Below are 26,531 nucleotides of genomic sequence, written 5' to 3' on the forward strand. Positions count from 1 at the left end.
GTTGTCCTAATGATACTTAGTAAATAACTGAGTACAGGGAGTATCTTCAAATTAAACCTTTAAGATAAATATTTTCACAGAAGCAGAAAATGAAGCTCTAATTTAAAATCACATAGCTAGAACACAGCAAGGCTAGGACTAATTTTAATTCCACCGTCTCAAGCAATAAGAATATGTTTGCCTTAGTATATGAGCTACCCCTCCCCTTGAGGTGTTCCACTAGTACACAGAATAGACAGAGTCATCATTGTGCCCCTTTAGTGAGTGGAAACAGACAATAAAAATGTAAAAAGTAAATAAGACAATTTCAGATATAAATAAAGTGGTATGGAGAACATAAAATATAAAACAGAATAGAATGGCCTGATTTAGACATTAGTGATACAGTGATATTTTAGATAAAGTACTCAGGAAAGGACCTTCAAAGAAATGACATTGCAGGTGAGATCTGAATGATTACAGGGAGGTACTGCAGATATAAAGTATTGCAATGTAGCATTTTATTCTTGTATTTCACTGGGGTTAATTGTTTCATTGGTACTATGTAATTCGTACTCTCAGAAAGAATAAAAAGTGTGTTAATGCAAAATAGGAATTTATATTTATCTCAAAAAAAAGCATAACAAAACAAAAACAAAATTTCCACAGCAGTTAGTACAGGGCTAGGCATAGTCTAGATGGCCTGCTTTTAATTTTTAAATACGCAGGGAACAAATTTTTAATAGCCACCTATTATTTTGTGGCTTTTGTCTCCTTTATTGAAAGCGTCACTATCCACCAGAACTAATGCCCTATTTCTTTATTTGAAATTTGAAAATACGACAGTACTACCATCTGTTCTACCTCTAATGGTTACGGTAAGAATCAAATAAAGGGAGGAAAGTAAAAATATTACACAAACGTCAATTGTCAGAATACAGACAAGAGATAAAGATTTTATCATAAACCCAATAAAGGTTTACTGAGCTTCCCTGTGGTAAAGAATCTTGCCAATTCAGGAGATGCAGGTTCGATCCCTGGGTCAGGAAAATACCTTGGAGAAGGAAATGACAGTCCACTCCAGTATTCTTGCCTCGGAAATCACATGAACAGAGGAGCCTGGCAGCTTATAGTCCATGAAGTCACAAGAGAGTCAGCCTCAACTTAGCGATTAAACAACAACAACAATGATTTACTAATCACTGGTTTATGATTTTTACGCTTTGGAGGCAGAATTTAGACGTTGCAGGTAAGGAAGAAAGAGAATCAAGAATGACTCCTTGTGTTCTGGCCTGAAGAGCTGGTACAGGTACTACCGTTTAATAAAAGAGAAGCCTAGAGGGGCAACAGGCTAGGGAGTGGTGAGTGAAGGGAGGGGAAACGGGAAACGTCAGGAGTTCATTTTGAGATACTTGAAATACTTATCAGCTACATAAAGGGAAAAGTCAAGTTGGCTGCTGAATTTTACTAGAGTTGGAAGTTAGGGAACGAGGTAAGGGCTGGAAACATAAATTTGGTAAACACCTGCACACAGAGTATAGCGATTAACAGTAAATTTTCCTAGGTTCAAATCCCTAGCTCCACACTTAAGAGCTATAAAACTGAGATAACAACAGGGGGGGAATACATACACATTATGTTTAGTCACAAGTGTTTGTTATTATTTATTCTTTTGCATCTGAATAAGCAAAACTTCCATATAATATCACACTCAAAAACTACAAAAAGGATTATGGTGATAAATTAAAATAATTAACACAGTACCTGACATCTAGTAAGTATTCAGTGAAATATAAATTTTAAACAGTATACTCATTTATTATCATAAATCTGGATTCTATGCCTTTCATTGGAGGTGACATGCATATCAATTTCTTTTATATTTTTTCAGAGGTATTTTAAGGATATGCATTAAGTATTTTAATACTTAAGGCACACTATTTTAAACTACCCCTTAAAATGCAAATATAAATATTTCACACAAATATATGATAAAAACTCTTCTACATTTTTTTTTTCACTTAACAATGTACTTTGAGTATAGTTAATATTTAAAACCATGGTCCCAGATGGCATTCCTTAGGGATAAAATATACTAGAAAAAAAAAAATTTTACTAAAGCAAACCTAAATGGTGTATCTAACTTATCAAGTGTGACTTAGGGTAATATATGAAATTTTCAACATGAACAACAGAGAAAAATAGATACATTTATATATGACAAAAAGGCAAGTAAAGAGTTCTAAGACTCCTTTCTCTATTTTCCATTTAAGGGAAAAAAATAAATCTAAAATTCAGAGTTTTCTTCCTTCCCAGAAAGCAATCAGTCATGAAGAAACTCAGAGAAATGTCTAAATACTCACACAGCTCTTGGTTCAGAAAAGACATCAGTGTGAATGTGCATCATTAGGTCCCCACCGGCAGCATATTCCATTACAAAGCAAACATGCTCTTTGGTTTGGAAACATGCAAAAAGGTTCACCAAAAAGGGATGCCTTACACTATTCACAGTTTCAAAAATTCTTTTTTCACACATCAGGCTGTAAGAGAAAACATGAAAATATCACTGGTATTTTTTTTTTACAGTTCTAGTTGCAAATAACATTCTTTAAAAATTACTAAACTCTAAAAGAAGTGAAGCTCTTAATCATTATGACTTTAAAACCATAAAGTATGCCATTTTGCTCTAAATGCTTTGAAAATTTGGGCTATGTGATATATAAATAACTTTAATAGAAATATATTAATGAAAACTAAATATGATTACCAGGACATAAAATTCACTATTGACAGTATCAGAGTAGCACACATAAGACTAGTGGTAATCATAAAAGAGTCTTAATTCAAAGTGAACTGTGAAAAATTTTCAGGAATTGGTCAGAGGATTTAGCAACCTAAAGCATAATTTTAAAATATAAACTTTGTGATCAAGGTGATTTCAAGGACAGGGTATATTTATAATTTACAAGCTATGGTATCCAAATATTCTATCATATGAAGCTGAGAGGTAAAAATACACTGCATAACATTTTAATTTAGAAGGCTACCTGGAAAATAAAGGAGTTTCATGGAGAATTCTATAACATGCTTCAAGGAAGCTCTTGGAAAATGATACAATTTATCTATAAAATCTATATAGCTATCACAGGTTTTCCCTGTAAGAATTCTTATAAGCTGTTTAAAAGAACAGTGGTCAAACTTACTGACTCAGAAACATTAATTTTGCCTAAATGGCAAGAAATACCAACCTTCTGTCCGCTGAAAATATTTAGTAAATCAACCTGACTTAAAACTCAAAGCAGACATATATACACTGCTACATTTAAAGCGGATAACCAACAAGGAACTCTATTCAATACTATGTAACAGCCTAAATGGGAAAAGAATTTGAAAAATAGACACACATATACATATAACTGAAAGGAAAAAAAAAAACCTCAAAGCAGAAGAAAACCAGGTCAAGTATTATTCAAATGTAACTTTGAATTAACGTTTTAAGGACTGATCAAAATAAATATACAAATTTAATTTTATGTTTATGTTTCTAACATAAAATAGGCATTTTCTGGTTTGTTTTTGAGACCAGAATAAAAAACTGCTATTAAAGTTTGTTGAAAAGCATTAATAATGCTTTTATTTTTAAAATTAAAGAAATGTTTAGATTTTGTGTTTTTGTGTGTATGTGGTTGTTGATTTCAAAATACCAAACCAAAATTCTAATGTTAGAAGGAGGTAGACTCATTCTCCTTTCTTTGGCATCTCTTAAGAATTAATTTTAAAAAGGTTAATTTAAAGATTAAAGCATTTGTCTGGATATCCAGACTATATTGCTATAACTCAAGAAAATTAAAGAGAATTTTAAAATATTTAAAAGTATAACTGCTGTGTAGAAGGAACATGGAATTTTCACTGCTGTTAATATAGTTGAATTCTGAATGATGAACTGAAACACCTCTTCAGTTTTAAATACAGTAAATATAGCTACTATGAAATAGTGTTTACAGTACATCTAATATGGTCACATTCTAGATGAGCTCTTACCCTCTGTTTCATACAATTTGTTTATAATTTTATATATACTCAGAAACCCCATTATAATTGCTTCTAGTGTTCGGCTTATGTCTACATACATTTGCAAGGTTTCTAAATGCTACTACAAATTAAGTCACTATTAGAAATAAATTCACAGATGATTAAAAAGAAAAGTTAATAGCTCTGACTTAATCACCATTTAACTTTATTGGAAAATCATGTACAAGTGGGCAAGATCTGCAAATTAGATTCTAAAACAAGTGATTTACTAGGTCTATCTAAATTGTGGCTAATGAGGATAAAATATACACATGAAATAACAAACTGACAAGATGTTCTGGGCTCAAGAAGACAACAAACATGGCCTCTTCACTGTGTATCATTCATGTACGAATTACTAATCCACTATGTGTGAATTACTGATTCTCAACTGGGTGGGTAACTATAAGGTTAGACCATGTGTTGAACATATAAATGGTCCAAAGGACTGATAAGAGTGTTCCTTAAAATGGTTTTAATCCCATTCACAGAATTCTCTGATGAGGACTGACAATATTGATGAGGATTGGATATATATCTTAGGTAAAGGAGGAAAGCTCTTTTATAGACCCAAACAAGAATAATAATTTTAAACATGTTGAAGTTGAAGTGGCTCAGTCGTGTCTGACTCTGCGATCCCAAGGACTGTAGTCCACCAGGCTCCTCCATTCATGGGATTCTCCTAGCAAGAGTACTGGAGTGGGTTGCCATTTCCTTCTCCAGGGGATCGTCCCGACCCAGGTATCGAACCCAGGTCTCCCGCATAGTAGGCAGACACTTTACCGTCTGAACCACTAGCGAAGTCCTACAACACACCAAAAAGTTGCTCCATAAGAGTTTAACTTTTCCCAATTTAATCGAAATCATATGTTTTCCTTAAAAGTCCATGAAAAACTTCAAACATTATTCATTTTGTCCAAAACATTTTTCCCTAAATTGTCATTTCTCCTCTCCATGTTCCCAAATACCTTCCATCTGCCAAAGACCAGCACAAACCAGATCTTCTTTACAAGGCCTCACCTAAATCCACCAGTGCACTGTCACTTTCATGCTTCCCCTTTTATGAGCTGTGACTGTCTATGTTGTTTATCTTTAACTCAAACAGATCTAATTTCTTTTGTTTGCATAACTAATGTATTTCTGGTTTATCTCCTAAGTGACTAGTTCAATTCTAACATTTCTTGGCATACTTCCTTTAGTACATTATTAGATATGTTAGAAACTTAAAAACTGTATAAATAGTTATTTTGGTCAGTGGAAAATTACATCACTAATAAGGCTAATCTTAGGATTAAAGCATATATATGTATATATGATATATATAAAAAATCTGGCTAGCTATGTTTTTATTCTGCAACTGCAAAAATGTACTTCCAAGTCTATTTTGTTGCTTGGAAATTTGAACTGGTACAGAAACTAAGCTGAATGAGGAGGCATAACTGTAACATACATTTAACATTCTTACTTAGGAGTAGGGGAAGATGGCACTCAGAAAGCTCTACTAATGGTGGAAAATGTGATCTTCGTACATGAATTGCATTACTTCGAAGTTAGTGCATAATTTGTGTAAAGGCAGTAAAAAATGTTCAAACTTCCAGTTATAAGATAAGTAAGTACTAGAGATATAATGTACAATATGATAAATAAAATTAACATTGCTATATGTTACATATGAAAGTTGTTAAGAGAATAATTCATAAGAGTTCTCATAACAAGGAAAAATATGTATTTTTCTATTTTTTGAATTTTTTATCTATATGATGCTCACTTAACTTACTGTGATAATCATTTCATGATGTACATAAATCAAATAATGATGCTGTACACCTTAAACTTATACAGTACTGCAGCTCAATTCTGTCTCAATACAAGTAGCAGAAAACAAAAACAAACGAAATAACAAAAAATAAGCTGGTTTGGAATTTTCTATGATATAAGCAAAATAATAAGATTCATACTAGAAAAATAAAATTTAGAAAATAAAACTGACATTAAGAACCATCAAGTTTTCCAGAAATATCTATTTAAAAAACTGCACTTATATGCAATAACACTGAATTCTATGGATCTATTGAAAGAATGAACTGAGAAGTGGATATAATGGATTTTCCTTAGTTATTTACTATTCAGACTTTCAAGTTACATTATTTTTAAAAGCATGCTGGTCTATTTTCTTATTTTCTAAATTAATTTTTTTCTTGCCTTCCTATAATTGTTCCTATAATTGACCATCGGGAAAAATCATAGCTTTGAGTATGCGGACCTTTGTTGGCAAAGTGATAGCTCTGCTTTTTAATATACTGTCTAGGTTTGTCACAGCTTTTCTTCCAAGGGGCAAGTGTCTTTTAATTTCACGGCTGCAGTCGTCATCTGCAGTGATAGGAGCCCAAGAGAATAAAGTCTCTCACTGTTTCCATTGTTTCCCCATCTATTTGCCATGAAATGACAAATGCCATTTGGGACCAGATGCCATGATCTTCGTTTTTTGAATGTTAAGTTTTAAGCCAGTTTTTTCACTCTCCTCTTTCACATTTACCGAGAGGCTCTCTACTTCCTCTTATCTGAGGTTACTGATATTTTTCCCAGCAATCTTGACTCCAGCTTGTGCTTCATCCAGCCCAGCATTTCACATGATGTATTCTACATATAAGTTAAATAAGCAGGGTGACAATATACAGCCTCAATGTACTCCTTTTCCAATGTGGAACCAGTCCGTTGTTCCATGTCCAGTTCTAACTGTTGCTTCTTGATCTGCATACAGGTTTCTCAGAGGCAGGTAAGGTGGTCTGGTATTCCCATCTCTTGAAGAATTTTCCAGTTTGTTGTGATCCACACAGTCAAAGGCTTTAGCGTAGTCAATGAAGCAGAAGTACATTTTTTTCTGGAATTCCCTTGCTTTTTTCTATAATCCAATGAAAAGTAAAGTGAAAGTTGCTCAGTCATGTCTGACTCTGCGACCCCATGGACCATGGAATTCTCCAGGCCAGGACCCTGGAGTGTGTAGCCTTTCCCTTCTCTAGGGGATCTTCCCAACCCAGAGATCAAACCCAGGTCTCCCCACACTGCAGGCAGATTCTTTACCAGCTAAGCCACAAGGGAAGCCAAAGAATACTGGAGTGGGTAGCCTATCCCTTCTCCAGTGGCTCTTCCTGACCCAGGAATCAAACCAGGGTCTCCTGCATTGCAGGTGGATTCTTTACCAACTGAGCTATGAGGGAAGCCCTAGCTTATTATGATCCAAAGGATGTTGGTAAATTGATCTCTGTTCCTTTGCCATTTGTAAATCCAGCTTGATGATCTGCGACTTCTCGGTTTCAATACTGTTGAAGCCTAGCTTGGAGAATTTTGAGCATTACTTTGTTAGCGTGTGACAAGAGTGCAATTGTGTAGTAACATGAACATTCTTTGGCATTGTCCTTCTTTGGGACTGGAATGAAAACTGACCTATTCCAGTCCTGTGGCCACTGTTGAGCGAGTTTTCCAAATTTGATGGCATATTGAGTACAGCACTTTAACAGCATCATCTTTTAGGATTTGAAATAGCTCAACTGGAATTCCATCACCTCCACTGGTTTTGTTCATAGTGATGCTTCCTAAGGTACACTTGACTTCGCACTCCAGGATGTCTGGCTCTAGGTGAGTGAACCTACTATTGTGGTTATCTGGGTCATTATGATCTTTTTTGTATAGCTCTTCTGTGTATTCTTGCCACCTCTTAAAGTAGGGGTAATGTCCTCAGTTCAGTTCAGTCACTCAAGTCATGTCTGACTCTTGGTGACCCCATGAACTGCAGCACACCAGGCCGCCCTGTCCATCACCAACTCCCGGAGTCCACCCAAACCCATGTCCATTGAATCTGGCTAAAGTTTCATCCTCTGATCCAGACATTCTTCTTTAATAGTAATATTAACATTATTCTATCTATATTTAATTGGAAAGTTTTTTTTCCTATAGAGATGTGGCTCAAAGAAGTAACAATGTAGCAGAAAGTTATATAAACCACCGACTAATTACCACTTTCATATTACTAACTATTATTGTAGGTTATAAATGAATTTACCATATATGGATCTGGAATAAAGCAAATATTCTTCCAGAAAAGAAAAACACCTGACTGTACTATTATTGTAATTAAAAACAGACTGACAGTGTAATTAAAGGTTTGCTTTAACTACTGATGTAACTGTTAGTATATACTATGGTGTTCAGAATATTTTATAAATATTATGCAAAATCCTGAGTAGTTTTAGATCAAGGAAGAGTTTATTTTTATATAATTGAGGAGTATGAGAAACAGATAAAAAATAAATAGGCAAATCCAAAAGGAAAAGATTTACATAAAGGAAATGCTCATCTTTTAAGACTGATTCTAAGAACGTTCCATACAATGGAAATATATTAAAAATAGCAATTTGATATATTATATGGCAATAATCCAATTCAGTAAGGCAAGTATTACCAAAAAATGTATTTTAAAAATATGTGGGTTAACTGAGGCTCAAAGAAGTTCAGTGAATTGCCCTGGGATCAAATCATTAATTAAGAAGGAACAATCAGGACTAGAGAATCTTTTCACTCATAATCCCAGGCTGTTTTATTTGGGCTGTCTTCTAGTAATATCAACTGATGCTTCCTGGTTCTTCTAAATATCAAATAAATGTTTCTTTCTGTAATAAAATGCCATTTTATTACACAATGATTTCCATATTGACCCACTTCATTAATTTGAGGTAGTCTTTTTAAAGTATATTCTCTAACCTAATTACAATATTATCCCCAAAGTCCTTACATTTTAATAATCGTATATGAAGAAATGAATCCATAGCAATTTACACATAGAAAGGAAAGATGATGTGGTCAAAAGTTACCATTTTAAGAGAAATAGAGCAAAAAATAGATATAGGTGTATTTTAAAAAGCAGAATGAATTAACCACTTAACTGAAGATTACTTGTAAGTGACATCTCATTACTTCTGTAGTATGAAATGCAAAATAGCCTCACTCAACCACAGATGTGTAATAGTTCCTAATTCATACAAACACTTCAACATTTCCAAGTATAAAAACTTATTAGAATTAGTTTAAACATTTCATCAACTTTTTTTGGTATTCACCAAGCAGTAAAATGTTATAAGAATGGGAAGAGGGAATTAGCTAGAAAGAAAAACAATATTTAATCAATACCCACCTCATGCATTAATTTATTTAGTTTCTTTACTTATTACAGTTGACCCCTGAACAACATGGGGGTTAATCGTGCATAATTTATAGTCAGCCCTCTGTATCTGCAGTTCTTCCACATCTATGAATTCACCAACCACAGACTATGTAATATTATAGCATTTACTAAATGAAAAATATCCATATTTAAGTGAACCCATGTAGTTGAAGACCATGTTATTCAACGATCAACTGTATTGTGAAAAGAGAAAACTTTATCATTTCAATATATACTGCATACATCGATTTTCTTAAGTTATAACTTTAGAAAAGTATAACAATTTCATTTTTAAAAAACTAACCTGTCTACTTCATCTCGTGCCACAATGTCTCCTTTCTTTAAGGCTTTTATAGCAAACATTTCATTTGTGTGTTTATATTCAGCCAAAAGCACCTGAAATTAGATTAAAATAATTATTTCTCATTTGAATGATTACTTTGTAGGCATTCTAAGAATGCCAAAGAAAGAAAATTTAAAAGATTACCTTTCCAAAATGTCCTCTACCCAAGACAGCACAACACCTGAAGTCTTGCAGATTGAATTGAAACATTTGTTGAGATCTGAAAACAGTAATGCCAATTAAAAATAAGGCAAAAGTATGGGACCGAACATGTAAGTAAAGCTGTGGATATATATTCTTTACCTTCTGTCCTCAAGTTCATGAATACCACTATACTCTAGGCCTGACTGAGGGATATCAGGCTCATATTCAGATTGAGATTTTGGAAGTATTCTATTTCTGTCATTCTCAGTATCAAAAACAGTTTCTGAATCCTGTAAAATATTAAACACTCATTAAATCATAGAAAATTCAGAAAACAACTTATTAGGTGAGAATAAAGAAAAAATGTTAAGTCAAAATAAATATGAATGAGAAAATAAAATTCAGATATTATTATTAGACATTCATTTTTATGGTCATAAATTATATATTACTCTTATCTTAAAAATGTAAAAAATGAATAATAAAAACACTAATTTGAAAAGATACAGGAGCTCCAACGTTCACAGCAGCACTATTTACAATAACTAGTTTCATGGAAGCAACCAAAGTGTCCACCAACAAACCACTGGTTTAAGAAAATGCGGTATATACAGATGGCCAATAGGCACATGAAAGGGTATCCTCTTACACTGTTCATAGGAATGTAAATTGGTGCAGCCACTAGAGCAAATAGTATAGAGGTTCCTCAAAAAACTAAAAATACAGTTGCCCTATAATCCACAATCCCACTCCTGGGCATATACTGAGACAAATTTCTAATTCAAAGAGATACATGCACCCCTATGTTCTTGCAGCACTGTTTACAATAGCCAAGGCATGGAAATAACCTAAATGTCCATTGATAGATGAATGGATAAAGAACATCTGGGGTGTGTGTGTGTGTATATATATAAACATATATATATATATATAAACATATATGCAGACACACAATGGAATTACTCAGCCATTAAAAAAGAATGAAATAATGCCATCTGCACTAACATGGATGGATCAAGAGATTATCATGCTTGAATTAAATCAGAAAGAGGTGGACAAATACCACATGATATCATTTATATGTGGAATCTAAAATATAACACAAATGAACATATCTACAAAACGAAGCACTCAGAAATACACAGAACAGATTTGTGGTTGTCAAGGGTGACGGGGTTTGGGGGAGGAAAGGATTGGGAATGTGGGATTAGCAGACTCAAAACTACTATATACAGGATGGATAAACAGCAAGGTCCTACTATATAGCATAAGAAATTATATTCAATATCCTGTGATAAACTGTTATGGAAAAAAATATTTATATGTATAACTGAGTCACTCTGCTCTACAGAAGAAATTAAGCACAACATTGTAAATCAACTATACTTCAATAAAATTGTTTTAAAATGTGGTATATAGATATACAATGGAAAGTTAATCTCTGCCCACAAAAAGAATGAAATAATGCCCTCTACAGCAATATGGATGGACCTAGAGAATATTACTGTTGGTGAAGTAAGTCAGACAGAGGAAGAAATGGTATATATCACATATGTGGAATCTAAAAAATAATATAAATGAATGTATTTACAAAACAGAAACAGACTCATAGATTTAGAAAACAAAATTGTGGTTACCAGGGGGAGAAGGAATAGGAGAAGGACAAACTAAGGGTATAGGATTATTAGATACAAACTTCTATAAATAAAATAGATAATAGGATATATTGTATGGCACAGGAAATTATAACCATTATCTTGTAAAAAGCTATAATGAAATAGAATCTGAAAAAAATACTGAATCACTATGCTGTATACCTGAAACAGTGTTGTAAATCAATCATATTTCAATTAAAAAATGAATACATTACTTTCATTTTATACGCATTTTCAGGTTATCATGTTAACCTAGTTAGAAGATGCACAGTGTCAGGAAATACTTCATCTAATATCAGCCATACTCCCAGGCTCCTAGAATAAGCAACCTATTCCATCTCTAGTGGCCCATGGGCATCCAGAGGTTTTTATGTTTCACTCACAAGAAACAATTTAAAAGCGCATCTCATTCACTATGACGCTATAGTGTTAATTGCTCAGTTGGGTCTGAGTTTTCGCAACCCCATGTAGTCTGCCAGGCTCCTCTTTCCATGAGGATTCTCCAGGCAAGAATACTGCAATGGGTTGCTATGTCCTCCTCCAGGGTATCTTCCTTACCCAGGGATCCAAGCCCAGTCTCCCACAGGGCAGGCAGACTCTTTTCCATCTGAGCCACAAGAGAAGCCCAATGATGCTACAGCTGGTAAATTACCATGATGCTATAAGTGGTAATTTATTTGGTGAAAAGGAATTATACAAGGTTTAAAATGCCTTACCTGTCCTGGTGTATCCAAATCTCTTACAGATTCATCTATTTCTCCAAGGGAAGAATCACGTGGTGGGGCTGGAGGAGGCTCAGGTTCAAGGTCAAAGTCCAACTTGGTTACTGTGGAATCACTTATAAAAGATAAAGCAATTCACCAAAAGCAGTAACCAAAAGTATATATTTTAAATAGCTTTAAAATTAAAGCAAATAATTTTATTGTTTTTAAAAGTAAGTAGAGCACTAACTTCAAAATACTATTTGGAAAAAATGAGACTTTTAATAGATTCACTGTAATCAATATGTATGAGTGTCACAATAATTATTTTATAAAAGTTTAAAAATGTTAAAACACATACCTAGCTGGAGGTGCTAATTCAGGGATGCGTACATCAACCACTGGCACTGTAGCAGGAACAGGGGCTTGAGGGCTGAAGGTGCCAGAATGATTTACTGTAGGAATAGCTCTTCTCACAAGTCTTCCCCAAGTGGCGATATTAATATTCATTTGAGGAGCTCTGAGAAAGGTTTTGCCTGTGGATATTGTAAATAAAGAAAACCGAACAAGTAATTTTTGAATATATTACCAAAAGCCATAACTGAAAAATTCATATTCATTGGTTTATAATTTATGAAGAACAAACAGTATCTGTCATTTAAAAAAAACAGTTCTTAACTATTTGTTATTAAAGGCTAGTGCAAAAAAGCAGAATCAGTTTAAAAAATAAATAGGTAGGAATTGCTCATTTAAGTGTAGTAACGATAAGCAGATAAGGTTGACAAAAAAAAAGGAATTCTTATCTTTTAGAGATACTAACTGTAATATTTATGGATGAATCAATATGATGTCTGGGTTCACTTCAAATAAGCTGAGGAAGTTGTGAGTGATGGTACATGGATGAAACAAAATTGGACATGAGTTGACTGTTGTTGAAGCTAAGTGATGTTACATTGCACTAGTCTCTATGCATATGTATATGTTTAAAATTTTCCCTAATAAAATTAAGTAAATAATTGAACAAATAAGCAAAAAGCAAAGATGGGTATCACTTTTTAAATAGTATGTACATTTTAAAATATTTAAGATAACACCAAAACACTTTGTACCTGATTTCTTAGTAATTACCTTGTTGTTTGGAAAAAATTTTCTTTTGTCTTTGGAGTTTTGGTCTTCTTTCAATAACTGGATTAAAAAAGGTAACCTGCAGGGAAGAAAACTTAAGTTGACATGAATACAGCATTAGATTCGTGGTTCATGAAATTCAGTAAACCTCTAAGTTTTAAAAACTTAAGAGAATCTGAGATATAATTTAGTTCCATCCCCTCATTTTCTAGATGAGATAACAGACCTAGAAAAGAAAAATGATTTGTCACAGGGTAATATACTATTTAGTGGCAGAGTTGAGCCAAGAATTCAAGTTATCTGTCATTCAGCCTAAATACTCTTCCCACTTCTACATCATGTTGCTTACACATATAATTTCAATTGTAGTTATGCATATTTAAAATAAAATACATTTATTACCTCTGCAAATAAAGTACCCTGTGGTTCCAAATAGAGACACATGCCATGCCGTTGGTTGTCTAAAAAATCTTCTAACCTCAGAAATTTTACAGCACACAGAGATCGCCAATCACGCCAATAAACTGAAATTTCCAGTTCACGTGACTAGAATAATTAAATAAAAAATAAAGAAAACAGGGAAGACATCATTGGACACACATGTGAATAAAATATTACAAAAAATACAAAATACAAATACAATAAACAAAGATAACATACACAATGGTCACACTATTTTAAAGAGTGCTTTTATAATGTTTCTCTATTATGTATTACTTTAACAAACATATATTTTACTAAAAGGAAGAAATTCATATTCTGATACTCCTCAGTTAAGGCACTCCTTTTAGATAAAGAATACATAACTGGGAACTAACATTACAGATGAATGACCACAGAAACTCTTCCCCATCTTATAGCTTCAATATCTTTTGGATTTTCCTCTTCCAACTGGCATCATTTGTTGTGCTATTGTATGACCTCAGTGTTCACCTCAACCCATTTCAAACCTTTTTCTTTCTTTCTTATTTATGTATTTGGCTATGTGGCATGTAGGATCTTCCCCGGCCAGGGACTGACCTGTGGCCCTTGCGTTGGGGGTGTGGAGTCTTAACCACTGGACTACCAGTGGTTTTCTCGATGCTAAATCAGAAAAACGTCTGCAGACAGCATTTATTCTCTACTTTCAGTGTTCCACACACTGTGCCAAATACTGTTAAGAATGTTAGGTCATTTAATCTTCTAAAGAACAATACTGAGTAACAGGACCAGTGATTACAGGCGTCTGCGTAGGTCAGCAGCAAACAGAAAACTAAGTTTCTTACAGAATGATGTTCATTTATTACAATATCAGACAAAGCACAACAAAAAAGCTGCACAAAACCAGGGACAAGTATATTATACCATATCTACATGAGGGAAAACTCTACAGTCATTAAAAATAATGCTTATGTGGAAAAAGATATTTAAGGTTTTAACAATCAATTATTAAATATACTTGTAGAACACAGTTTATAATTTGGAGGTGAAGCCATAAAAAGACCTCTACATACAAGTCATAATCTACATACATTTAAATTATAAAGCATGACTTATCCATTCTGTTTTTCAGAATTTTGTGGATCATCCATAGAGACAAATTCCTTCAGGCTCAACAAAGTAATACATTATTTCTTTCATATAAAAACTTTCAATTTGTGAACTTATGCATCTTGTTATCTAGACTCCTAGTATGCATAATAAAAATTATTTGACTTTGAATAATAAAACTAGATGATGGAAATGAACACAGAAAATACCTACAAAAAACAACACATGAAAAAAATTAGTCAAGACACAATGTGCTAGGTCTCACAGACAATCAGGAAAAACGACAAGGAAAAGACACCTTGGCAGTGAACACATAGCCTCACTGCTTCTTTCTGATATTACTAATGGAGAGAATATTTGTCATGAAGGGGGAAGTATAATTATTTCAAGATCAACAATGGCATTTAGAAGTGCTGAGTATTAATGCTATTTCTATTCAAGTTAGAATCTTAAGTATTTTGAAAACAGTTATCTTTGGAACTATAAACTGCATAACTGAACCAGAGGTTGGTAATTTAGACTACATTATTTTAGACTAGAAATGGAGAAGTCTACTTTCTGTATTGTCCAACAATATCAGGGAGGAAAACTTGTTTTGAATCAAGCAAATCAAAGTAGTACTGATGCTGGGGATGGAATTAGTAATACTTAAAAGTTGTTATACTTTTCACACTGTGACTAACACTTTCACTTTCGTAATAATATAAACCCTAAGTTACTGATTTAATCTAATTATTTGGAAGAATGAGGACAGGAGTGTGGATAGTTTAATAGTATGTATTGGTGATTTCTGATAATGCAAAACAATAAATAGGAATTCCTTGAGAAGTTCTCTACTAATCTTGTCCTCATTCCTACATCTCAGCCTCTCACTCCCACCAGTATCTACAATCTTTCCACAGCCTCAGCTCTTTGCATCCCTCTCTCTGACACCATCACCTCTGAACATTCTAGTAGCTCAGTCTTTCTAGCCCCTCAACATCCACTCACTGTTACTTCTAATCCACTAAGCCTACTACATGTCTACTGGCTCCCACTCCATCAATGATCTCTTCTTCCTTTTCCATTGATCAGTGAACATTCTCTAGTAGTCTGCTCTTAACAGAACTGGTTCCTGTTAAAATTTTTCCAAGCTTCAATTCATTCTGTTTCTAATATTGATAAAGATGGTTCCCCATTACACGAGCAAAGTTAATCAAAAGGAAATGTGAATGGGAAAAGATTATATATAAGGATTCTTGCTTTTTATTTCAATCTCTCATGGGAGGATTAAACTTTTTACTAGAGGAAGGCTGAGGGAATTCAGAAAAAAAGTGAAATTAGATAGCCATTGTGTTTCTAATAAACATTAGTAAAGACCAAATTTTGTAAGAAAATATAAAAAGGGTAACCTGATAAGAACAGATAGAACTCAGAACTGATAGTACACTTCAGAATCCTAGTTTATACTTTGGGCTAGTTATTTAACCTCTAGGGCACAAAATATCCTTATTAATCTGTAAAATGAGGAGGCTGGATTACATCAGTAATTTTCAAAACTTTTTTTTTAAGCTGCCAAATTTCAAATGACATCTTACCCTGAATCTCAAAACAAAATCAAAACAATGCACACACAGAAAAATAGTTTGTGTTGCATCTGAAATGATTCTGTAAGAGCCCTGAGCTCCCAGGAACATAATTTTAACTTTTCTAGATCATTCTAAATCTAGATAATTTCTAGAGTATCTCAAATCTCTAAAAAGACCTATCTGGGAGTTCCCCTGTGGCCTAGAAGTTTGAATTCTGGGCTTTCACTGCCATGGCCTGAATTCAGTTCCTTGTTGGGAAACTGAGATTTCACAAGTTACATGGCATGACCAAAAATACAACATAAATTAAAAAACAAATGAAAAGACCTATGAATTTTTGTATTTTGGAAAAGAAAGAAACAGTATAGACAACTTAGTTCTAGGATGTCATAGCAAAGAAGCTCAACATGAGGCAAAATGCTAAGCATGAACATGTCAGTTTAAAGTAATATCTTCTATAAATGTTTCTATAAACATTTTCTATAAATAAATATTCTAAAAGTATAAGGGACAAAATAAAAACTAAAAAAGTACATGAAAGGTAAAATATACTACATAAACAGAAGGATTTATTATGATTAGCAATGTGGCCTTCCCCAAAGAGGAGCTTATAATCCAGTTAGGGATAGGTAACATGCACATTAGGAACCCAGAAGGTCGAACTGGCCTAAGGGATGAATAACTTTACTTAGCTATGCAGTGTCTTCAAAGTTTCAAGGGAGAATTACTCCAAAGTGGGAAGAAAGTCTCATGTCATGAAGAAGAAATACAATTTCAGATGAAGATTACAGTGCAAGTAAAACATTACCAAACAACAGTTATCAAACTTTGTAGTCTTCTAAGTGTGTAGCTTGGGTAATAATAAATAATTCACTCTTTACCAGGTTTTCATCATCTTCTGCTATTTCTTCATTTTTGCCACTGTTAACTTTCTATTTCATACAAATTACCAAGGGAGAAAGAGCATTCTGAAGGACACTCATGGTCTACTATCAGCTCTGAAATTTATCAACATATAATCACTCTGAAAGGAGATCAAACCAGTCAATCCTAAAGGAAAATCATCCTAAAGGAAAACGGTCCTGAATATTCACTGGAAGAACTAATGCTGAAGCTGAAACTTCAATACTTTGGCCACCTGATGGGAAGAACTGACTCACTGGAAAAGACCCTGATGCTGGGAAAGACTGAAGGCAGGAGGAGAAGGGAACAACAGAGGATGGGATGGTTGGATGGCATCACCGACTCAATGGACATGAATTTGCGCAAGCTCCAGGAGTTGGTGATGGACAGGGAGGCCTGGCGTGCTGCAGTCCATGGGGTCGAAAAGAGCTGGACATGACTGAGAGACTGAACTGAACTAAATCACTCTGGTTCTCAGTTTGCTTATCTATAAAACGATGGCAAGAAATTTTACTACTTTTAAGATCTATTTTAAATATAAAACTCTATTACAATAACTTGGCTACAAGAGAAATCTAAGCAGCCACTTTCCCTTTAACAATGTATCTCCCTATGTTTCATTTTGATCATATCATTCATTAAAATCCTATAATTAGTTTGAATAGGCTCTGAAATGAAAGAAAATGACAGTCAACCAATTGATTTCCCATTACTTAACATGCTCTTCTGTTATACTCAAATTCATAGCCATACATCAACGCCTAGGGCTAAAGAGCTAATGTCATTTAACAGTTAATGTGCCAGGCAACACAAGACATTTTATACACACTACCTCAGTATTTCTTCCTAACAGTCCTATAAAGATTATATTTTATTCCCATTTTAGAGATGGTGAAACAAATGTCCATTAGTAAGTTATATACCTTGTCTACCATCAAATAGCTAATAAGTAAATAGACAATGAACTGTTTGTCTGGCTTCAAAGCCAATGTTATAGCAAACCTATTATATTAAGAATGAAGGGAAACTGGAACATTTTATAATTCTAAATATTTATATACATTTACAGTTCAGAAGGAAGATTCAAGTACAATAAGACATGAAAATAATATTTACATACACTAACAACCTCAACTGTATTTTCCTCTCTAGTGGCTTGGCTGAATTATGTTGGTCTAACTAAACAGCTAATTTGGAGCATGTAACAATGCTAGCTCCAGAAAATATCATAGTTGGAAAAAGAGAAAATATCAGAATTTTTAAAAACTTGGAAGTGGGATCTTTTTCTGATCAAAGTTCCCTTAAGTCTCTCTTATAACTTACTAATTCAACTTTATTGTGAGAGCCTTGCAAAACTAAAAATAGAGCTACCATATGATCTTGCAATATCATTCCTGGGCATATATCATGAGAAAAACATGGTCCAAAAGAATACATGCATCCCAGTGTTTATTGCAATTCTGTTTACAACTGTCAAGACATGGAAACAACCTAAATATCCATCAACAGAATAATGGACAAGGAAGAGGTGATACATATATACAATGGAATATTACTCAGCCATTAAAAAGAATGAAATGATGCCATTTGCATAACATGGATGGACCTAGAGATTATCATACTGAGTGAAGTAAGTTAGGCAGAGAAAGAGAAATATTATATGATATTACTTATATGCAGTATCAAAAAAATACAAATGAACTTACGTACAAAACAGAAACAGACTCACAGACATAGAGAACGAACTTATGGTTACCCAGGTGGATGGGTGGTTGGGGAAAGATAGTTAGGGAGTTTGGGATTGACATCTCAACAGTGCTATATTTAAAATGGGTAACCAACAAGGATCTACTGTATAGCACAGGAAACTCTGCTAAATATGTAGTAATCAAATTGGGAAAAGCATTTGAAAAATAATAGATACATGTATAACTTAATCACTTTGTTGTACACTTGAAACAGTCCTGGGTGTTCATTGGTAGCACTGATGTTCAAGCAGAAACTCCAATATTTTGGCCACCTGATGTGAAGAGCTGACTCATTTGAAAAGACCCTGATGCTGGGAAAGATTGAGGGCAGGAGGAGAAGGGGAAGACAGAGGATGAAATGGTTGGATGGCATCATGGACATGGGTTTGGGTGAACTGCAGGAGTTGGTGATGAACAGGGAGGCCTGGTGTGCTGTGGTTCATGGGGTCACAAAGAGTCGGACACGACTGAGCGACTGAACTGAACTGAACTGAAACTAATAAAACATTGTTAACTACATTCTGATATAAAATGAAAAGTTAAAAAACTTCACTGAGAACTTACTGTAGCAGCTCAGTTTATTTTTTAACAGTACTATTCTTTGTACTGAAATGAAATCTACCATCACTGATTTTACTTTATCTTCCACACTCACAAAGCATACAGTCAAGGATGTTCAAGGATGAAAAGAACATGTACTACAATCTACTACTTGCCCCTTTTAAAGCACTTGGCAAACACTGCTACTTGATCAGCATAAACAACAACTCATCCAATAAACCTTAACAGTGAGCTTGAGGAAGTTACTACCAATCCATTTAGTCAATACACTCAAATGGAAATCTCACTGCTATCCCTACTTTATTTTTTGCTTTATTTGTTCCTCCTTGTAATTTAAAAATAATAACAACAACAATAATTTTATTTATTTTTGACTGTGCTGGGTTTTCATTGTTGCATAGGCTTTTCTCTGTTTAGGTTGGTGCAAAGGTAATTGCGGTTTCACATTGTTGAACTTTGCCATTTGATTATTCAAATTATATGCAGAGTACATCATGAGAAATACTAGGCTGGAAGAAGCACAAGCTGGAATCAAGACTGCCAGGAGAAATATCAATAACCTCAGATATGCAGATGACACCACCCTTAGGGCAGAAAGTGAAGAGGAACTAAAAAGCCTCTTGATGAAAGTGAAACAGGAAGAGTGAAAAAGCTGGCTTAACACTCAACATTCAAAAAAAAAGATCATGGCCTCTGGTCCCATCACTTCATGGGAAATAGATGGAGAAACAGTGGAAACAGTAAGAGACTTTATTTTTGGGGGCTCCAAAATCACTGCAGATGGTGATTGCAGCCATGAAATTAAAAGACACTTACTCCTTGGAAGGAAAGTTATGACCAACCTAGACAGCATAGTAAAAAGCAGAGACATTACTTTGCCAACAAAGGTCCGTCTAGTCAAGGCTATGGTTTTTCCAGTGGTCATGTATGGATGTGAGAGTTGGACTATGAGGAAAGCTGAGCACCAAAGAATTGATGTTTTTGAACTGTGGTGTTGGAGAAGACTCTTGAGAGTCCCTTGGACTGCAAGGAGATCCAACCAGTCCATCCTAAAGGAGACCAGTCCTGGGTGTTCTTTGGAAGGACTGATGCTGAGGCTGAAACTCCAATACTTTGGCCACCTCATGCGAAGAGTTGAATCATTGGAAAAGACCCTGATGCTGGAAGGGATTGGGTACAGGAGAAGGGGACGACAGAGGATGAGATGGCTGGATGGCATCACCAACTCGATGCACATGAGTTTGGGTGAATTCCGGGAGTTGGTGATGGACAGGGAGGCCTGGCGTGCTGCGATTCATGGGGTCGCGAAGAGTCGGACATGACTGAGCAACTGAACTAAACTAGAATACATTCTCAAATAAATGTGGTGACTCCTGCTCCTTTAATTTCATGATGTATAAATTTAATTTCATGATGTATAAATTTCATGCAGCCATGAAATGAAAAGATGCTTGCTCCTTGGAAGAAAAGCAATGACAAACCTAGACAAAGATTAAAAAAACAGAGACATTACTTTGCCTCCAAAGGTCCATATAGGCAGAGCTATACTGGTTTTTCCAGTAGTCATATACAGATGTTAAGAGTTGGACCATAAAGAAAGCTGAGCATCAAAGAACTGATGCCTTCAACCTGTGGTGTGGGGGAAGACTCTTGATAATCCCTCGGACAGCAAGGACACCAAACCAGTCAGTCCTAAAGGAAATCAACCCTGAATATTCACTGGAAGGACTGACGCTGAAGCTAAAGCTCCAATACTTTGGCCACCTGATGTGAAGAGTCAACTCACTGGAAAAGACCTAGATGCTGGAAAGATTGAAGGCAGGAGGAGAAGGGGATGACAGATGATGAGATGGTTGGATGGCATCACTGACTCAATGGACATGAGTTTGAGTAAACCCTAGGAGATGGTGAAAGACAGGGAAGCCTGGTGTGCTGCAGTCCTTGGGGTTGCAAAGAGTTGGACATGACTTAGTGACTGAACAACAACGCTATACATGACTTTAATGTACATTTCTTACTTTATGTTTTTTGCTGATGACTTAATAATTGAGGTTTATATTTATTCTAAACTATAGAAATGATGATAGACAAAAAGCATATTCAAGTGATATTTTTTATTTGAGTGACTTTTTTATTCAAGTTCATAAAGCAGCAAAGATAACTCGGAACATTAACAATGCGTTTGGCCCAGGAATTGCTAATAAACAGACAGCGCAGTGGTGGTTCAAGAAGTTTTGCAAAGGAGAGGAAAGCATAGTGGCTGGCAATTGGAGGTTGACAACAACCAACTGAGATCAATCATCAAAGCCAATCCCCTCACAACTATGTGAGAAGTTGCCGAAGAACTCAACGTCAAGCATCCTATAGTCATTTGGCATTTGAAGCAAATCAGAAAGGTGAAAAAGCTCGATAAGTGGGTGCCTCATGAGCTGACTGCAAATCAAGAAAAATCATCGTTTTAAGCATGTCTTCTCTCACTGTAATAAGAACAACAAATCATTTCTCAATTAGATTGTGACATTCGACAAAAAGTGGATTGTATGACAGCCAGCAATGACCAGTTCAGCTGATGGACTGAGAAGAAGCTCCAAAACACTTTCAAAAGCCAAACTTGCACCAAAAAAAGGTCATGGTTTCTGGTGGTCTGCTTCCAGTTTGAGCCACTACAGCTTTTGGAATCCCAAAGAAACCATTATATCTGAGAAGGATGCTCAGCAAATCGATGAGATGTACCAAACTGCAATGCCTGCAGCCAGCACTGGTCAACAAAAAGGGCCCAATTCTCCACAGCAACGCCTGACCGTGTAATCGCATAACCAACACTTCAAAAGTTGAACAAATTGGGCTACGAAGTTTTGCCTCATCCACTATACTCATCTGACCTCTCACCAACCAACTACCATTTCTTCAAGCATCTCAACAACTTTATGCAGGGAAAAACACACAACCAGCAGGAGGCAGAAAATGCTTTCAAAAAGCTTACTGAATCCTGAAGCATGGATTTTTATGGTACAAGAATAAAGAATCTTATTTCTCATTGGCAAAAATGTGTTGATTGCAATGATTCCTATTTTGATAACTAAAAATGGGTTTGAGCCTAATCATAATGATTTAAAATTCATGGTCTGAAACTGCAATTACTTTTGTACCAACCTAACAGTTGCAGCAAGTGGGGGCTACTCTCCAGTTGCAGTGCATTGGATTCTCATTGTTGTGGCTGCTTCTTGTTGCAGGCATGGGCTCTAGGGCACAAGGGCTTTCAGTAGTTGTAACACATGGGCTCAATAGTCGTGGCTCCCAAAGCACAGGCTGAACAGTTGTGGTGCAGGGGCTTAGTTGCTCTGAGGCATGTGGGATCCTCCCGGATCAGGGATTAAACCTATGTCTCCTGCATTGGCAGGTGGATACTTTACCTCTGAGTCACACGGGAAGCCCCTCCTTTTCACTTTAAAGACAGTTACCAAATCTTAGTTAAATCTATAATTGATTTTAAATCCCACTTTCTTTCAAGTGTTTCATTTGTAACAGGAATTTCATCATCTCACCATCCTAGCAACTCTTCACTAGATACTGGATAAGCTTTCATAAGGTTATGATCTGAGTCTACCCAGTTTTCTACTTCTCCTTGGCAAATCTTCCTTCTTTTCCTATGCTAGGGATACTGCTTAAGATTTGATTGTTAGAGCTTTTTTTTTTCTTCCTTTACAAACTTTTCCCCATTATGGGCTAGTTACTTTTTTATTAGCTTCTATATTTATATTGGGAAAGGAGTACATCAAAGTTGTATATTGTCACTCTGCCAGCTTCCTTGGTCCATGGGCAAGAATACTGGAGTGGTTTGCCATTTCCTTCTCCAGAAGATCTTCCTTACCCAGGGATCGAACCCAAGTCTCCTATACTGCAGGCAGATTCTTTACCAAGTGAGCTACCAGGGAAGCTCCAAAAAACACTGGAGTGGGTTGCCATGCCCTCCTCCAGGGGATCTTCCCAATCCTGGGACTGAACCCAGGTCTCCCTCACTGCAGGTTGATTCCTTACAGTCTGAGCCACCAGGGAAGCCCCTGCTTATTTAACTTACATTCAAGGAACATCATGTGAAATCCTGGGCTGGATGAATCACAAGCTGGAATTAAGATTGCCGGGAGACACACCAACAATCTCAGATACGCAGATGACACCACCTTAATGGCAAAAAGCAAAGAGGAACTAAAGAGTCTCTTAATAAAGTGAAAAAGGAGAGTGAAAATGCTGGCTTAAAACTCAACATTTAAAAAACGAAGATCATGGCCTCCGATCCCATCACTATGACAAACAGATGGGGAAACAATGGAAACAGTGACAGATTTTACTTTCTTGAGCTCCAAAATCACTGCAGATGGTGACTGTAAGCCATGAAATTAAAAGACACTTGCTCCTTGGAAGAAAAGCTATGACAAACATAGACAGCGTATTAAAAAGAAGAGATACCACTTTGCCAACAAAGCTCTGTATAGTCAAAGATACGGTTTTTCCAGTAGTCATGCGCAGATGTGAGAGTTGAACCATAAAGAAGGCTGAGTGCCAAAAAACTGATGCATTTAACTGTGGTGCTAGAGAAGACTCTTGAGAGTCCCTTGGACTGCAAGGACATCAAACCACTCAATCCTAAAGGAAATCAGTCCTGAATATTCATTGGAAGGACTGATGCTGAAGCTGAAGCTCCAATACTTTGGCCACCTGATGTAAAGAGCCGACTCTGGAAAAGAGCTCTTCCAGAGCATCAGAAAAGACCCTGATGCTGGGAAAGACTGAGGGCAAGAGGAGAAGGGAGTGACAGAGGATGAGATGGTTGGATGACATGACTGACTCAATGGATATGAGTTTGAACAAACTCCGGGAAACAGTGAAGGACAGAGAAACCCAGCATGCTGCAGCCCATGGGACTGCAGAGTTAGACAGTATTTAGTGACTGAACAACATCAACAATATTTGTATTATTTATATCTGATCATCTAAATCAGATGTCAATTTCCCTATCAAAAGCTCTTTAGTGGTGGTAGTTTAGTCACTAAGTCATATCCCACCCTTGCAACCCCATGGACTGTAGCCTGCCAGGCTCCTCTGTCCATGGGCTTTCTCAGGCAAAAATACTGGAGTGGGTTACCATTTCCCTGTCCAGGGAATCTCCCTGACCCAGAAATCAAACCTGTGTCTCCTGTACTGCAGGCAGATTCTCTGACTGCTGAGCCACCAGGAAAGCCCTTCAGTGAGGTGGACAGTATTAAAGATAAGGAAACTGATATACACAAAAAGTTAAGCATTTTGTCCAAATACATTTAAGTGGCTGACATAGTATTTGAACCAAGAAAAGCAATGGTGAGCCTGGTTAAGATGCTGCCTCTGAGATAGAAAAGAAATAAACTGGAAAAAATATTTTAAAAGTAGAGGCCAGAGCAGTTAAGTGCCACCTCATATCATCATTAAGCACTATAAATCTGCTTTCACTAATATATGTAATTTTTTAAAGACATATGTACCATTAACCTGAATACTAAATGATAAAAACATCTTTATCATTTAGATAAAATTATGATTAAATTTTAATATTTTCTTCCCACACACCAATGGATAAACCAGAATGTAAGTAAAATTATCACCATGGATTTAACTCTACTCTGGACCAAGTTTACTTCTGCTGGGTTCTGCAGCTATAGATTACATTCCAGCCACTCACAGTATCCATGAAATCCACTGAGATACATGGAGGAATGTCTGTCTGAGCATAACAGTTCACTTCAAATCCAGCTTTGATAATATAACCCACAAATGGTGAGTCAGAAAAATCTCCTTAGTGGTTAGAGAGCACATTATTAAAATTCAAAAAATAGTTCAATATTAGATCTCACCTGGTTGTCGATCTTTCAGGTTAGTACAAAGTCTATATTTTCAAATCACTGCACAAATGAAAGCTCCTGCAGCAATCTGATAAGGTAGATTTATATATACCTCATCAGATGAGAAATGTCAAAAATACCTAGGTTCTTCTTGGATTCTGTTAAGAATAAAATTTATCAAACTCTTCTAAAACATAAAATATACATGAAAAATGAATTATAAATATAATGAAAATTCAGGTAAAAAGTTTCTCATCTTACCCTGTCTAGTTCCAGTGTAAACTTCTGGTCCCACGACTGATTGGAAATGGGTTTCCAGCTAGTTTGACCAACCACAGTATTGTCCAGCTTCAAAACTGCACAGACATCATCTGTAATTACAATTTAAAATTTGATTAAGTATTTTAAAACCTTTAAAAATAGAAATAACACTGTTTAATGTCAACAAAAGTTTTATGATACTTTGAAAATAAGTTTTTCTTACTCACTACTGAAGCTTTTAAATCTTAAACAGCTAGCTGTGTATAAACACACACATACACTCCTACTAGACCCTTCCCAAGATATCTTTTGTGTTTTACAAAAATACAAATAGTAATTGGTATTTCGTCTACATCAGAAAATGACTGAAAGGACTGACAGGGGGCCAGTAGCTGTTCACCACATGTATGTGTGGGTGTGTTTTTATTTATCATTATCAGTCACCTGGTTTTTCTCCCTCTGCATTTGCCATTAAGGTTGTTACCTCAAACGATTTTTATTTTTACATTTCTCCTAAAGTCTCTCTCCATATACAGGAAAGCAGATATACACTACTAGGCTGAATTGTTACATGCCTTTCCCACGAGTTATATATTTATATCATAGTTTATGACTACTTTAGAGTATCTCCAAAGTACTTTCATAAACCTCTTGTATTTTATTCTTACCACCTTTATCCACTCCCCCATTTTAGTTTACTTCTCGGACACTAGGCTATAATCCTAATTTAACATGGTTATTTATCAAAATTTCTTCATTACTTTAGAAGTGTCATTATTCCATTTAAAGAATCAAGATGTGACACAAACAGTTTGTCATAAAGAGTGATGTTCAGTATTTCATTATTCCAA

General features: G+C 35.3%; 1 protein-coding gene across 2 annotated transcripts in view; it reads right to left on the reverse strand.

Moving 5' to 3' along the window:
• PKN2 (protein kinase N2) overlaps positions 1-26,531 on the reverse strand; it is a 143,486-nt gene that overhangs the window by 14,132 nt on the left and 102,823 nt on the right. For both annotated transcript variants that reach the window (XM_043875869.1, XM_043875870.1), the window contains exons 8-16: positions 25,681-25,790; positions 13,639-13,782; positions 13,240-13,315; positions 12,473-12,647; positions 12,127-12,247; positions 9,915-10,045; positions 9,756-9,831; positions 9,573-9,664; positions 2,343-2,519 (exon numbers count right to left, since the gene is read on the reverse strand). In XM_043875869.1, the coding sequence (XP_043731804.1) occupies positions 2,343-2,519; positions 9,573-9,664; positions 9,756-9,831; positions 9,915-10,045; positions 12,127-12,247; positions 12,473-12,647; positions 13,240-13,315; positions 13,639-13,782; positions 25,681-25,790 (1,102 nt within the window). The remainder of the gene's footprint in view (positions 1-2,342; positions 2,520-9,572; positions 9,665-9,755; positions 9,832-9,914; positions 10,046-12,126; positions 12,248-12,472; positions 12,648-13,239; positions 13,316-13,638; positions 13,783-25,680; positions 25,791-26,531) is intronic.

Source organism: Cervus elaphus, chromosome 20, assembly GCF_910594005.1.
Source record: "Cervus elaphus chromosome 20, mCerEla1.1, whole genome shotgun sequence".
NCBI classification, from domain to species: domain Eukaryota; kingdom Metazoa; phylum Chordata; class Mammalia; order Artiodactyla; family Cervidae; genus Cervus; species Cervus elaphus.